At 34.5% G+C, this 13,286-nt stretch overlaps 1 protein-coding gene across 2 annotated transcripts in view; it reads left to right on the forward strand.

The window, feature by feature from the left end:
- Positions 1–8,213, forward strand: part of LOC132798225 (discoidin domain-containing receptor 2) — a 160,300-nt gene extending 152,087 nt beyond the window's left edge. The window contains exons 15-17 of one of the 2 annotated variants that reach the window (XM_060810004.1): positions 2,415–2,577; positions 5,706–5,855; positions 5,925–8,213. In XM_060810004.1, the coding sequence (XP_060665987.1) occupies positions 2,415–2,577; positions 5,706–5,855; positions 5,925–6,089 (478 nt within the window). In that variant the 3' untranslated portion in view covers positions 6,090–8,213. The remainder of the gene's footprint in view (positions 1–2,414; positions 2,578–5,705; positions 5,856–5,924) is intronic. The other variant, XM_060810003.1, reaches the window with a different exon arrangement.
- Positions 8,214–13,286: the final 5,073 nt, after the last annotated feature.

Below are 13,286 nucleotides of genomic sequence, written 5' to 3' on the forward strand. Positions count from 1 at the left end.
TTGCGCTGGGCCCTTTGCATACATGATTGCATTTCCGTTAATGAATTTGCTGAAGATGTGCCAGATGTTCGATAGTCACGAGTGAAACTAACTTCAAGATTTGCACAATTTATCATTTTAACCACTTTGATTATGAATTTATTACTCGCATATTTTCTTCTTCGATTTTTTGGTCTCCCACATCGTTCATTAAAAATCATTTCTAGATCTCTTTTCCCACTTTTTTTCTTTCCTTTCCGCATTCGTCAACCATTCGCATATTTTTTGAGTTCTCAATTGTTGCAGCAGGTATGAGTTTGGAGTTGGCTGTCATCAGTCATAAGCTGCAGACTGTCGTCGTATTTACTTAACTTTGGCACACTCCGCTTTGCCCAATATCAAATGTTGATTGTGTTTACCATTTCATGGTTTCATTTACTACACCACCTTCCACCCCCTCCGCCAGCATCTTCACCTCAGTATGCAGTATGCAGCACCCGAGGCTGTTGCCCCCACTTCCAATCCCAATCCCATCTCTGGCTTGCCATTCCGCTTATATTGTCATTCTCAGTCATGCTTCAACGTTTGTTGATCTCTCCCTCCTCATTCTCATCGTCATCATCATCCTCATCTGCCGCATCCTTCGTTTTTGTTGTACCGCCTCAGAGTCATCTCGCTGCTTCCGGTTTCTTTTTGTTCAGAGTTGGGGCTACGACTGAAACAATAATACAAAAATATAAAGCTTGCTGTTTGCTGGTGCTGCCCTCGGGGTCGGACTCGATGTTCAGTACTCAGTACTCAGTACTCAGTGGACTGACTGACCACTTGCCAGCTTTCAAACGTAATGTTAAATCTGTTTTGCACCGGCAAAGCCCGGCAGCAACAAAAATACAATAACTATTAACAAAATAATGAATAACGGATACCCTTTTTAAAGCAGCGGCTACGTCAGTAATTAAAGCCTGTTTGTGACAACCAGAAATGCAATTTCAAAGTCCAATTTAGACCTGCGAAGAGAAGTAAAATATTATTATTATTACATACATTTTTAATAATTATACAAAATAATATAATAACTAAAAGAAGGGAGTAAAATAATTATGATAGGTATATATAAAATAATAAATTTTTCCTTATTTTATTTGAGTAATTGCAGTAATTAAAAATATAATTTTTTTAGAGAGTTTTTATTTATTTGTGGAAAATTGTATACACGTTTATATTTATTTTTTATAACAAGGTTAATTTGAACCTTTTAAAGAGTTTAATGAAAAAATAAAAACATTGGGAGGAGCTTATAATAGATCATTTAGAGTAAGGTTGGAATTTTAGTATTTAATGAAGAAAGTAATCAACTTTAATTGCTAAAGAAAATATTGAATTAATAGGTGTAACTAAAATACAATTTAAAAAGAATTTTCAGATATTAATTAAAAAAGAAAATGAATTGTTACAACTGCAGAGAATATAATAAATTATATCGTTTCAGAAATTAGTGCTTGCGCCATAAAAAATACAATTTCAAAATCAGATTCAGATATATGGAAGAAGAAATGAAATGAAAATGAATTATAATAGCTATAGACCAAATAATAAATTAATGTTAAAATGTAAAAAGTCATTTTAGGTGTTGTTGAAGAAAGCACAGCAATTATAATGATGTAGACGATACAATGAATTAATTATTGTTCACTTCCCCTAAAAATAAACCCGCATTATAATTGTAGAACTGTGGAACACCTTAATTAAGGATCAAATCGAAGCAAATAAATTATGTATTTGCCACAGCCATTAGGCTTAACTGTGGCAAACCTCTTGATCAAGTTGCAAATACCTTCTTGAATGACAAGAGCAACAAAAGCAACGAGAACAACAACCACATGAGAAGCAGGCAAGCAACACATGAAGCATGCAACCCCTTGAAGTGTAGCACAACTGGCAATGGGGCAAAATGTCGAGGGGGATTGTTTGACAGCGACGCTCATTTGAAATGCATGCGACGACAAGCTTGAGAGTGAGAGAATGAGAATGGGAATGGGAAGGGGAGAGAGAATGGTAATGGAAGTGGGAATGGGAACAGGATCGGGAACGGGAATGAGGTATATGTAAAGGGGATTGGGACGACGAAGCAATCAACTCGTGTCAGCAAGGAGCATATCCTGACTGATGCCAAAGCAGAAGCTGCAGTTGAGCTGAACTGAGCTGAGCTGAGGCGAGATGAGGCAGCTGACTTGCTTCCCGTGTCGCTGTCTGGGCTGCCTTTTTGGCCTGCGGATGTGTTTGTTTATTTAATTTCTGGTATTTTTAATTGAATTTTCAATGCTGCCACAGATTTTTGACGCCAAACTCTCGCTCTGTATCTCTCTTTCACTCACTCTCTAAAGTCTTAGCTTGATCTCAAACTTCTTTCTCTCTCCCACATTTTATCATTGCAGAAGTTGCATCATTGGACCCGAGCTGAGCGTCAAAGTCTGTTCAATTGGCACTGTGATAAACCGTTCGGCCTACATGTCGGACTATTGCCAGTTGGAGGGAACCACGGGCCGACAAACCCAGCCGATGCCCATTCGTTGGATGGCCTGGGAGAGCGTGCTGTTGGTAAGTTTGCAACGTTGTAATAAGTTAAATAGGTTAAGTAAAAGAAAAGAAATGGATCCCATCTCCTTCTTCATATCACGTTGTATTTCAAAGGCTTGCCGTATAAAGTTAAATAAGTTAAACTGATAAAAGAAAACAAATGAAATTGCAAAGGCTCTCAACTCACTCTTTCTTCTTATCACAGAGTATTTTTCAGTCATACAGTCTTGTCTGTTGCATTCTTAGCTTCATGAAATGAATAAAAATTAACAAAAAGATTTCTAAAGACAATCAATTTACTTCCTCTTCGCATATTTGAGAATTTGCAAGCCAAAGAGTGTTGATCTAAAACAACTTCAATTACATAAGCTTTCAATTCACTATTCCTTTACATATATATCGATCATATACACTGCATCTAAAGTTGATTAGATACAAAAATAAATAACAAGAAATTCCAAGGACAATCCTTCTACTTCCTCTTTGCTTTACAGAGTATTTGCCAGTCGTACACTCATAATTGCTGCAGCCTTTTACCTGCTGCATGAATTGTGCGCTCAAGCACAAGTTTATAATTATAAATTAATGAACAGTGTTCACTTTTTCCCTCTGTCTGTTTACCACCTCCGCCTTCCCTCTATGCTTTGTCCCTCGCTTCTTCGCGAGCTTGCAACACACAATACTTCTTGTGATGCCTTCCAAGGAAGCCAGAAAGCAGAGAGCAGAGAGCGGAGGGGGTTAGTCAATGCTTGGGGCAGCTTGACAGCAAAATGAGTTGTAATTGTGTTAATTATTTTTAATTTGCTTTTTCTGCTGCCTCTTTAAGCTGGCGATTTATGTCAGTTACCTTTTCCGGTCTTCAAGTCGTTCCGCAATGCGATGCGATGCGTTGCGCTAAGATAAGTTCATTAGGATAGCTCGAATAAGCAAAGAGTTCTAATAATTTGAATAAAAAAGGAGATATTCATACTTTACTCGAGATGCTTGCGACTCGCTATTTTAAAACGAATTGCAAGCTTCAAATGCATAATTATTAGCATTTGAATGTAAATGAGCTAGAAACAGAAAGAGAAATGCAAGAATTTGCAAAATAAAGAGAGTTTGTTAATGTAAAATATAATGTCATTTTAGTTCTTAGAGAGCTAGCAGAAATTAGATTATTATGAAGTGCGCAACTAGTCGTATGAGTGTTACTTAAATCTCCCGATTGTAAATAGAAAGTGCCACTTATTTGCCACAAGTTTACAACTTTAATGAAAATATTATAAAATGCACAACGATTTAAATGAGTAATAAGAAGTTTAATTTTAAAATAAGTTACTACAAAAATCGCTTGAAAATTAAATAAGTAAGCTTTATTTTAAAACTAATACCAGATCACATAAAAATTGTAAAATTTATTAAAAGGGGTTTTGGTTCTGATTGCATTGGTTGACAATCTGGTATATTATGTATGGTATATTTTGAAACGAATAATATAATAATATATATATATATATACCAAATATTGCCTTCGGTATAACTTAGAATTTTTTCGGTATACTGCTTTCGTATATTTTAAGAATGATACTTAATAATAATGGTTTGACTTGATTAAATATGGATAGCGTGTATCTTAACTTGTTTTTATATCCGCTGCCCATTAGGTAGAAGGGTATTATAACTTTTCCGCTTTGGCGGGCAATCTGGTATATTGTGCAGTCTATGGCATATTTTGAGTGGGGTACTATACCGATATACCAAATGTATCATTTGGTGTATTTTTAGCATTTTGAAGCATTTTCGGTATATTATAAGAATAATACCGCAAGATATTGCTTTTATTCAAAATGGGTTGCGGGTATCTCACAGTCGAGCACACTCGACTGTAGCTTTCATACTTGTTTATATTCGATAAATTACAAAAAAAATTATTAACACAATAAAAACTTGAAATTAAGATTAAAGTTAATTCCCAATTGAATTTCGAAAACTTCTTAGTGTCGAAAGAAATGAATCTATATAAAGAATTTCTAAAAGAAATCTGTAAAGCTTTAACAAAAGCATAAACAATATATAAACGCATGAAAGGAAACACATTTCAGATTCAGAAATTATTAAATAGATTAGAAGTTGCATGCTGTGCCTCTAGCATGTAGTCATCCAATTAACTTACGGTTAGTTGAAGTCCATTAACTCCCGCTCCTAACCGAGCCCAAGCAACTCTCATCAAAAATGCGAAGCGAGCACTTCAATTTACGCTGAAAATGGCATAGAGCGCGATTTTTATTACCGAGCAAACAAACGAACCCCGACAGAAAGAATGAAACAAAGCAACAACAACAAAATACAGACAAATTAAAAGTAAAAAATAAAAATATACTATGCAAGCGAACGAAACAGAAAAAAAATAGAAACATAGACCGAGAATGAGAACGAGACGGAGAAGTAGAAAGAGAAGGAGAAGAATATTTTGTAAATCCCCGAGCGAAAAACCGCACTAAATAAATTAATTAACTACATGAAAAAGGGGTTTGGGTGCAGACAGAGAGAGAGAGAGAGAGAGAGAGAGGGAGACAGGAGAGAGGAGAGAGGAGAGCACAAAACAGGCACGCAGACAAAAGGACATGCATGAAGTTTTGCCTCGAAATAACAAGGATAAAAGTCATGGATAAGCCCACGCATATCGCACTAGATATGGTGCCAGTTGTTGCTCCGATTCCAGTTGTTGTTGTTGTTGTTGCTACAGTTGTTGCTGAGGTTGTTACCGAGGTTGTTTGTGTGTGTTTTAGACAGTGCCGAGAACAAGCTGCTTTTAGAGTTTTGCCATTGCCTCGGGGCCAAATGAACGGCAGCCGAGTAGAAAGGGCAAAGGGCAAGAGTTGAGATATGCTAAATGCTGTTTCGGATATATGTATGTACATATATATATGGCATATTAAAAAGCGCAAAAGTTGCCTTAAAGGATCCATGTGCACATGAATGGCTTTTGTGGCGCAACAACCGCAAAAATTCTTAAACCAAAAGCCAAGCTAAATACAACAAAGCCAAAGGCACAAAATATCTACATTCATATTCTCCTCGAGTATTTCTTTTTTTTTTTTTGCTATTTCTATTTTGTTGATTTTGTAGGATATTTCCATATACATTAATAAAACATTTAATTGCAGGCGAAATTCAGCACAAAATCAGATGTTTGGTCCTTTGCCGTTGCCCTTTGGGAGATTTTAACATTCGCTCGAGAGCAGCCCTATGAGCACATGTCGGACGCGAATGTTATTGAAAATATCGGGCATATCTATCAGGATGACAAAATGCATGTAAGTTGAAAGTCAACTAAACAAATCAACCGAAATATTTCTAATATTTCTTCTTTTTGTGTGTGGCAGGAACTATTGCCAATGCCAGTCAACTGTCCACGGGAGATTTACGATCTGATGTGCGAATGCTGGCAACGCAACGAGTCAAGTCGACCCAATTTCCGGGAGATCCATTTGTTTTTACAACGCAAGAACTTGGGTTTTAAGCCCAGCACCCAAACGCTGATGTATTGAAGTTAAAATTGGAATTGCAAACAATCCAAAAAACAGAAAAAAATAGCTACAGCTGAATTAGAACAGATTAAAGACAAAGGCTAAAGTAAAGAAAGACAGCAGGCAGAATCTACACGCGATTTTAGCACACATTTAAAATTTATATCGAATATTATATTACATACATACATATATATGGCAAGCACGATGCGAATTTTATGCATTTCAAAATAATGCATTTAAAATTTAATGATTTATGTATAAACTGCGGCTAGTTGCCGTTGAATTGCCCTAATCGAAGAGGTATAAAAAAATATGAAAATGCTTTGAGAACACGAAAAAAAAACACAAATTAAAATATTACGGCACTAAAAGCTGCACTTCACTAAAAGTATCTTATATAAAAAAGATGAGAATTGAATCAAAATTGAACTAATTACGTCTTCGATTTGGGCACAATGCACTTAATAATATCGTATATCGTATGTCTACCGTTTAAGAACTTTTTTGGGTCAAACACAGGAGAGATGCTTAGTGTTAGCTTAGCTTTAGGTTCAATATCGAGTCAATAGCTTAAGGTTTGCCCTCAGCATTATTCAATAAAATAAATGTAAATACAATTCACTACTGACTACAGTTGATATCAAAAATAATATATAAATGGTATATGAAATAAACGTAAGAAAAATTAGAAGTACTCGACGCATATTCTATGAAATAGAATCTAAAATTTAATCATTGACATATGTGTGTACCTATCGCTCCTCCACCTGAATGCTCTCTCTATCTGATAATTTTTGCTTTAAATGTATATAAAGAAATCTATATATATATATACAGGTATAAGCGTAGCTCTATGCAAGCCCCCTTTGTCAACAAAACTCTATCAATTCCAACTCAAAATTTAATTTTGATGGGTCACATTTGAGGTAAGGAACGGATCTAGAAAACCTGCGTATAATTTTGACAATAATTGACAAATTTAGATTTCAATTGATGCAACAACAAAAATGCTTCTAGAACTGCCTAAGCTAATAGAGAGAAGTGAACCAGATAATCGAAATAGCGAAATATCTGAGATACGCTAAGAATTCAAAAATCAGACAGCTTCAACTTTGAATCACAACAAAGTCAATTAGACGCATATCAAATGACATTATTAACTTGAACTTTGGCTTGCTATAGTATCCTTTTTCTGTTTGTGTTTGTATTGATGTGAAAAAACCTTTTCCTGTGCCTTTTCCGCGATTCATTTCAATCATCTTGCGATCTTATCTTGTGTTTCTTATCAATAAGCTTTAACGAGGTTTCGCCACTGCAACAAAAAGAAAAAAGAAAAACAAAAATCAAATAAATAAAATATTCTTGCAAATATTCAAAATATATATTTAATTAAACTCAATTTTAATAATTAGTTAAAGTTCGGCCAGCCGAAACTTAATCTTTAATTCTTTCCAATTCAATGTAATCAAAATGCATTTAGAATAATTTGATTGTGCAATTGATATAGTTGAAACATTAAAAAAATTGTTTCATAGTTTACTCCAATCATAAATGCTGATTTTGCATCGTAGAGTTAAATGCAATTAAAATTATAATTACATTACGTACATTTAATTAATAATCACGATACACATATACTTCAATTATAAACAAGAGAAATTGTCAAGACAACAACAAAAACAAAAATACATTTTCACCTGCAACGAATTCAATTCATGGCAATTTATATTAATTAATTATTTTCCAAATATAATTAAAAACGAGAAAACAAACAAAACGTTGAGCACAATCATGTTAAAGAAAAAGAAATTAAAGCGCATTGAAAATGACAAACAAAAAAATAAAAGAAGTTTAAGTAACGAAGGCAAACAAAAGCTAAGAAAAGAACAAAAAAACACACGAAAAGAAAAACAAATATGTAGCTTAAGCGAAATTGCAGCTAAAAATAACAAAAACAAACAAAAACAACAATGTAACAGAAATCCTAAGTACACTAAATGCAAAAATAAACTGAAATAAAAATAAAAAAACAACAAAAAAAACTTTTGGGAGCAGATTTCATTGTTGGGAAATGGCAAATGGATGGCAAAGCCGAGGGAAAACTAAATGAGACTTTGAGCCACAGTGCGCAGACCAACAGCTGAGACCTCCTGTGAGTGTCCTGTGAGTCCTTCGACCCAAGGAAAATGAGTCGCACAACTACAATCAAGTATTTCCGACTATGAAATACTCGCTATCCATTTTTAGAGTATACATAAACGAATGTGAAGAAGAAACTCTAAGCAAAATCATCGATGATTAAGATGGTAGAGAATTTGTGGTTTGAAATGAAGGAAAAATAATAAAACCACAAAAATTGGGTGCTTAGATGACTTCATATTTCTTAATTAATCAATAGAGTTGATCATATCATAAAGAATTTTAAAGGAATAAGCTTCTCATACTTACCTTTGACCGTGTTTGTATAATTTTGTTTTTATTCTCTTATTTTCCACACCAATTCTACTACATGTCGAAAAAAGCTGACTAATTACAGTTTTTCTCTGATATGTACTTTATTATGCTATCCTATCAGTACCCCAAGAAATATTCACAAATAATTAAACAAATTCAACCATCTTTTAAGACATTTTAGTTTCCTATTGTTCTATATATGTAAAAACAATAAAAATAATTCCAATTATTATAGTAAGCTATAGAAAAATATAATAACACCCATTCTTCCTTTTGTTTCACTTTTGTTAAAATAAACCTTGCTTTTAAACGCAATTTTCGTTCAAAAATTGTTATAAATTTTATATTAAGGCTGGGTATTGATTATAAAATGTATAACTACTTTTAATTATCTATGCAATAACTAAAGAAGTTTAACAATATGTTGAGAGAATTTTCACTGTTGTTATTTCTTTATATTCATTCTAAATCTACATGCTTAAACTTTTTAAACTATGGTGATAGTGAACAAAATACTCAGTTATCATAAAAAAAGCTAAAATTTATATTGAAAATCAAACAAAAATCTAATCATTATGCTACATACATTATTTTTTTAAATTAATAAAATTCAATTCAAGAGAAATTTAAAATAATTATGTAGTTTTTTTTTTTCTTTATTTTATTTTTATTTCTTCATATATTATTATAACTTTGATATTATTGTATTAATCTCTTATTTTTTATGATTAACTATTAAATATTATCATTATACTCGAACTTTTACATAAGCCGAAAGAATGAAATGAACACAATTTGTACTACACATAAAGTCTGTTGGTTCAAGTATATAAACATAATACATATGTATATTATTTTTCTGAACACAGTTGCTTTCTACTCGAACACATATTCTGTTGCCACAAATAAGTCGAACAAAAGGCATAATTCCTTCTGGGCTACCGGGTATAAAAGCAGCTCAATAGGCCGCCTCAGCTTCAGACCGCGTATTGTGTTGGTTTGGCAAATTAAATAACATAAAATACAAATCCGCAACAAATCCGACGAGCAGCTAGAAAATAATAAACTTATTAATTCAAATTGGCGTCCTAAACAGCCAGCCAGCAGTGTCCTGCAGCGTGTCCTGCAAATCGCTTGTTGCTTGGGCCGCAACTCGATGTGGCTCAGTGGCTCATCATTGTCGCATTGTTAAATCCTTGAAACATCTGTGACTCTCGAGCTCAATTACAGACGGATTTGCTTGGCAATTTCCAAAGCAGCCAACGAAGGTCTCGTGAGCATCTTGTAAGCCAAAGAAGCTAATAAGAAAACTAGACTTTCATTTACTTATAGCCAAGGCTCTGTAAATGGATTGATTGGCACGATATTGAGGACTTTAAGTTGAGAGAAAACTTGAAACAACATTTAAAGCTCTTTTCAGTTACAACAAAACTTGGCCACAGACTAATCCTGAAATGGAAGTTCTATATATTTCTTTTTTGGCTGTTACTCTTTTGGCTTCTTGCATTGTTATTGCGGTTTGTCGTGTGTGTTTTTCCCGTTCCTCTCTCTCTCTCTCTCTCTCTCTCTGTGGATGGCAATGTAATTATTTGTGTGTGCTGCTTTACGAAGCTCTTTTGGCCAGAATTGGGATTTGGCGAATCTTGTGGCTAATTGGAAAAAATGTCAGCAGTAAAAATGCGGCGACAAAGTCGCAGTACAGCTCATACATATTTGATGCTGCTTTAATTTAAAGTTACGCTTTGCCGTGCAATCGAAATCAATAAGTTATTATTTGGAACACGGCCTTAAGCCCATCCACCCCATTTGATCTCCCACTGGGTTTGAGGCTGAAACTGGGTCTTGGAGACCGCTACTTTTGACTGCGGCTGTGACTGCGACTGGCCAATGCTGGCAGCGCTTATTTGACTTGGTTTTCTTTTAAGGTTTGCGAAAACAAAATCCCAGACGCAATCTTTGATTTTATTGTAAGCAAACGAAAACAAGGCAAACGCAAAAAGAACAAACAACATGGAACGCCAGCAGCCTTCAGCAACAAATGCGCTCAGAGATTTTGGTTTGGTTAGAAAAACAATAACAACAACAACAACAACAACAGAAGCCGCACAAACCAAATGCCTCAAGGGGGAATCACCAAAGCCAAAAGAGTGAAGACCACTGAGAGGGGAAGGGGGTGAGGGCAGGATGCTCTCTCAGTGCAAATTGGCAAAGTGCGTAAAGCATTTCAAATAGATAACCACTCAAGCATATGTTACATTAGAGACTCACACACACATGCACATGCTTCTTCAGACTATTCTAACTGGTTCGGATATTCGCTGCTCTTGGCAACAAAACAAACGTTGCCTATCCGAAAGGCGCAACATTTATTTCCATTTATTACATAGCAAATGCTTAAAGTTTTCAATTCTTATTCATTGTTTGTTTGTTTCTGACAGCATATTTTGTTGATGCCAATTAATCGAGTTAGTTCTTGAGATTCATTTTATTTTCGATAAAGAACATTTATTTTTAACTCCGCCATATCCAGAAATCGGACTACAAAGTATATAAGCTGGGATCATTGGATTTTTAAGGATTCATAACATATTCTTGATGAACGAACATTAAATACTTTAATAGGATTGTTATGGATAAATGGTTAAATTCGAAGTTCGTTGTCTATCGACCATTTCAAGTGCGACTGCAAATGGGTTTTAATTAGTTCTTAATTTGAGCAAAGAATGATTTTGAACATTTTTTTTTTTTTATTTAAGGTTTTATATTTTATCATAAAACAGAAAAAGTTCATAAAATCAATCTTGGCTCTAAATATAGTGTTAATCCAGAGCTTATGAATATTATTTTCTTATATTTTTAAAATTGTTTCAGATAAAATTTTGTCATTTTAAATAATAATAATACCCGACTATTGTCTCTAGAGAATTACACATATGCATATGAAATGTTTGTCTGAGAAGTTTGTCTTGGCTGATTGATCTATTGACTAAATTATTATCTTTCTAACTACGATAAGACCTAATATAAATTATCTTAGAACAGTCTAAAGGAAACAAGTTTTTAACTGAACACTTCTTTCTGAACATCCAATAGTTATCAATAAGGATCGTTCACAATGGAGCCTTTTCGTGAGGCTTGTTTAATTATTTATACAATTTATGCAGCGAATACCCGAAATGTCCATAGAGTGATTTAAATAGGTGAAAAAAGCTGCACAAACTGACTTTTGAACAAATAAAACTAGATTTTAACTGTTCAATGTTAATTTTAATATCATATGGTGAACAATCTTAACATTGTTAAAGAACCATTGCCATAATTAGTTTACTATATCCAAACACAACTTTAAAGCAATCGTAATTGGACTTCAATAAAAGTACTTTTATGGGCAAAACCAAATCAAATGCAGTAACATTCTATGACTATTACTATTGCCTAAAATCATGCTGTAAAACATCGTAATATCGAGAGAGAGTCGTAATATCGAGAGGGTTGCTTACACTTGGCATAAATAAAATTTAAATTTAATATTTTTTAAAAGGCCATAAAGCCGGCGCACACTGCAAGCCATAAAAATGCAGACCATGTCTGTTAGTGGGTAAAATTGTAAGTAAGGACGTTGCACTGCCTTCTGCCTTTAGTCTTCCGCCTGCTTCTGCTTCTTCCAGCTGCTCGCTACTTGCTGCACACCTTGGGGACATGAAGTCATCAACTACGACACCCACACTTCCTATTCCCCCCTCATGCTTGGCACTTTCTTGCGGGTGCTGAACAGAAAAAATAGCCCACTGCACCTTAAGGATTTGCTTTTTATGTTTATTATTTTCTTTGCCCTCTTTTGTGTATCTCTTCATGTGGTGCGTTGTAGTTGTTCTCGTTGTGGCTGTTGTTGTTGTTGTTGGCCACGTGGCCTGCACCCTTCGCCAATTCGACGCGCTAGTTTCACACCCTTGTGCACCCTCAGCCCATGTCTTGAGCCCTAAGAAACGCGTAAGCAAGCCGCAAACGAAACATGTTGCGTTTTTTATGTGGCCTACTAGATCCTTGTATGTGGAAAGGGGGATTTTGAGCCTGAGGTTGGCCCGGAAGTTTGCAGGGGGGGCTGTCTAAGGTCATCAATAATGGCGCAAACATGCATTTAAGTCGCTTGCTTTGCATTAAGACGAAGCGGCTTATTGAAATTGGTACACATCCTGAGCCCTTTTTTTTTGCTCTCCCTTTTCCTATTCCTATTCCTAGAAGCGGCTCTTGGCTCCCATGGGAGTCACTACTTTCAATAAAAATTTGTTTGTGTATTGTGGACACTTTTTTCTTGCTTTTGTGGGGAGATTTTACCTTTTTACTAATATTAATAGAAAGTGTCTACATCTTCAATGGTGGCTGTAATGCTTAGTAAAACGCTATTTCTTAAATAATTTACTTTGCCGCCAACTTAACAGTGTGGTGTACTTTACAGGGCGAAGTCTGTTAACGCAATATGAGACTTAACATAGACATAAATGTATTATGAGTGCCATCTTAACAAAACCGAAATTTGTAATTCACTACTACATACAGATATTATCCCCATTAAAATGATAATGCTGAATAGATACGTCCCTTAATAATTCTTTAATAAAAAATTATATTTTTAATAATGCAACGAAGTTAAGTGAGACCGTAAAACATACCGAAATGTTAATGGCAGTATGATTTAAAAAATTACATTTCAAATCACGACACATAATTTAGATTTAAGAAAGTAATTTATTTATATAACAA

Source organism: Drosophila nasuta, chromosome 2L, assembly GCF_023558535.2.
Source record: "Drosophila nasuta strain 15112-1781.00 chromosome 2L, ASM2355853v1, whole genome shotgun sequence".
In the NCBI taxonomy this organism is placed as follows: domain Eukaryota; kingdom Metazoa; phylum Arthropoda; class Insecta; order Diptera; family Drosophilidae; genus Drosophila; species Drosophila nasuta.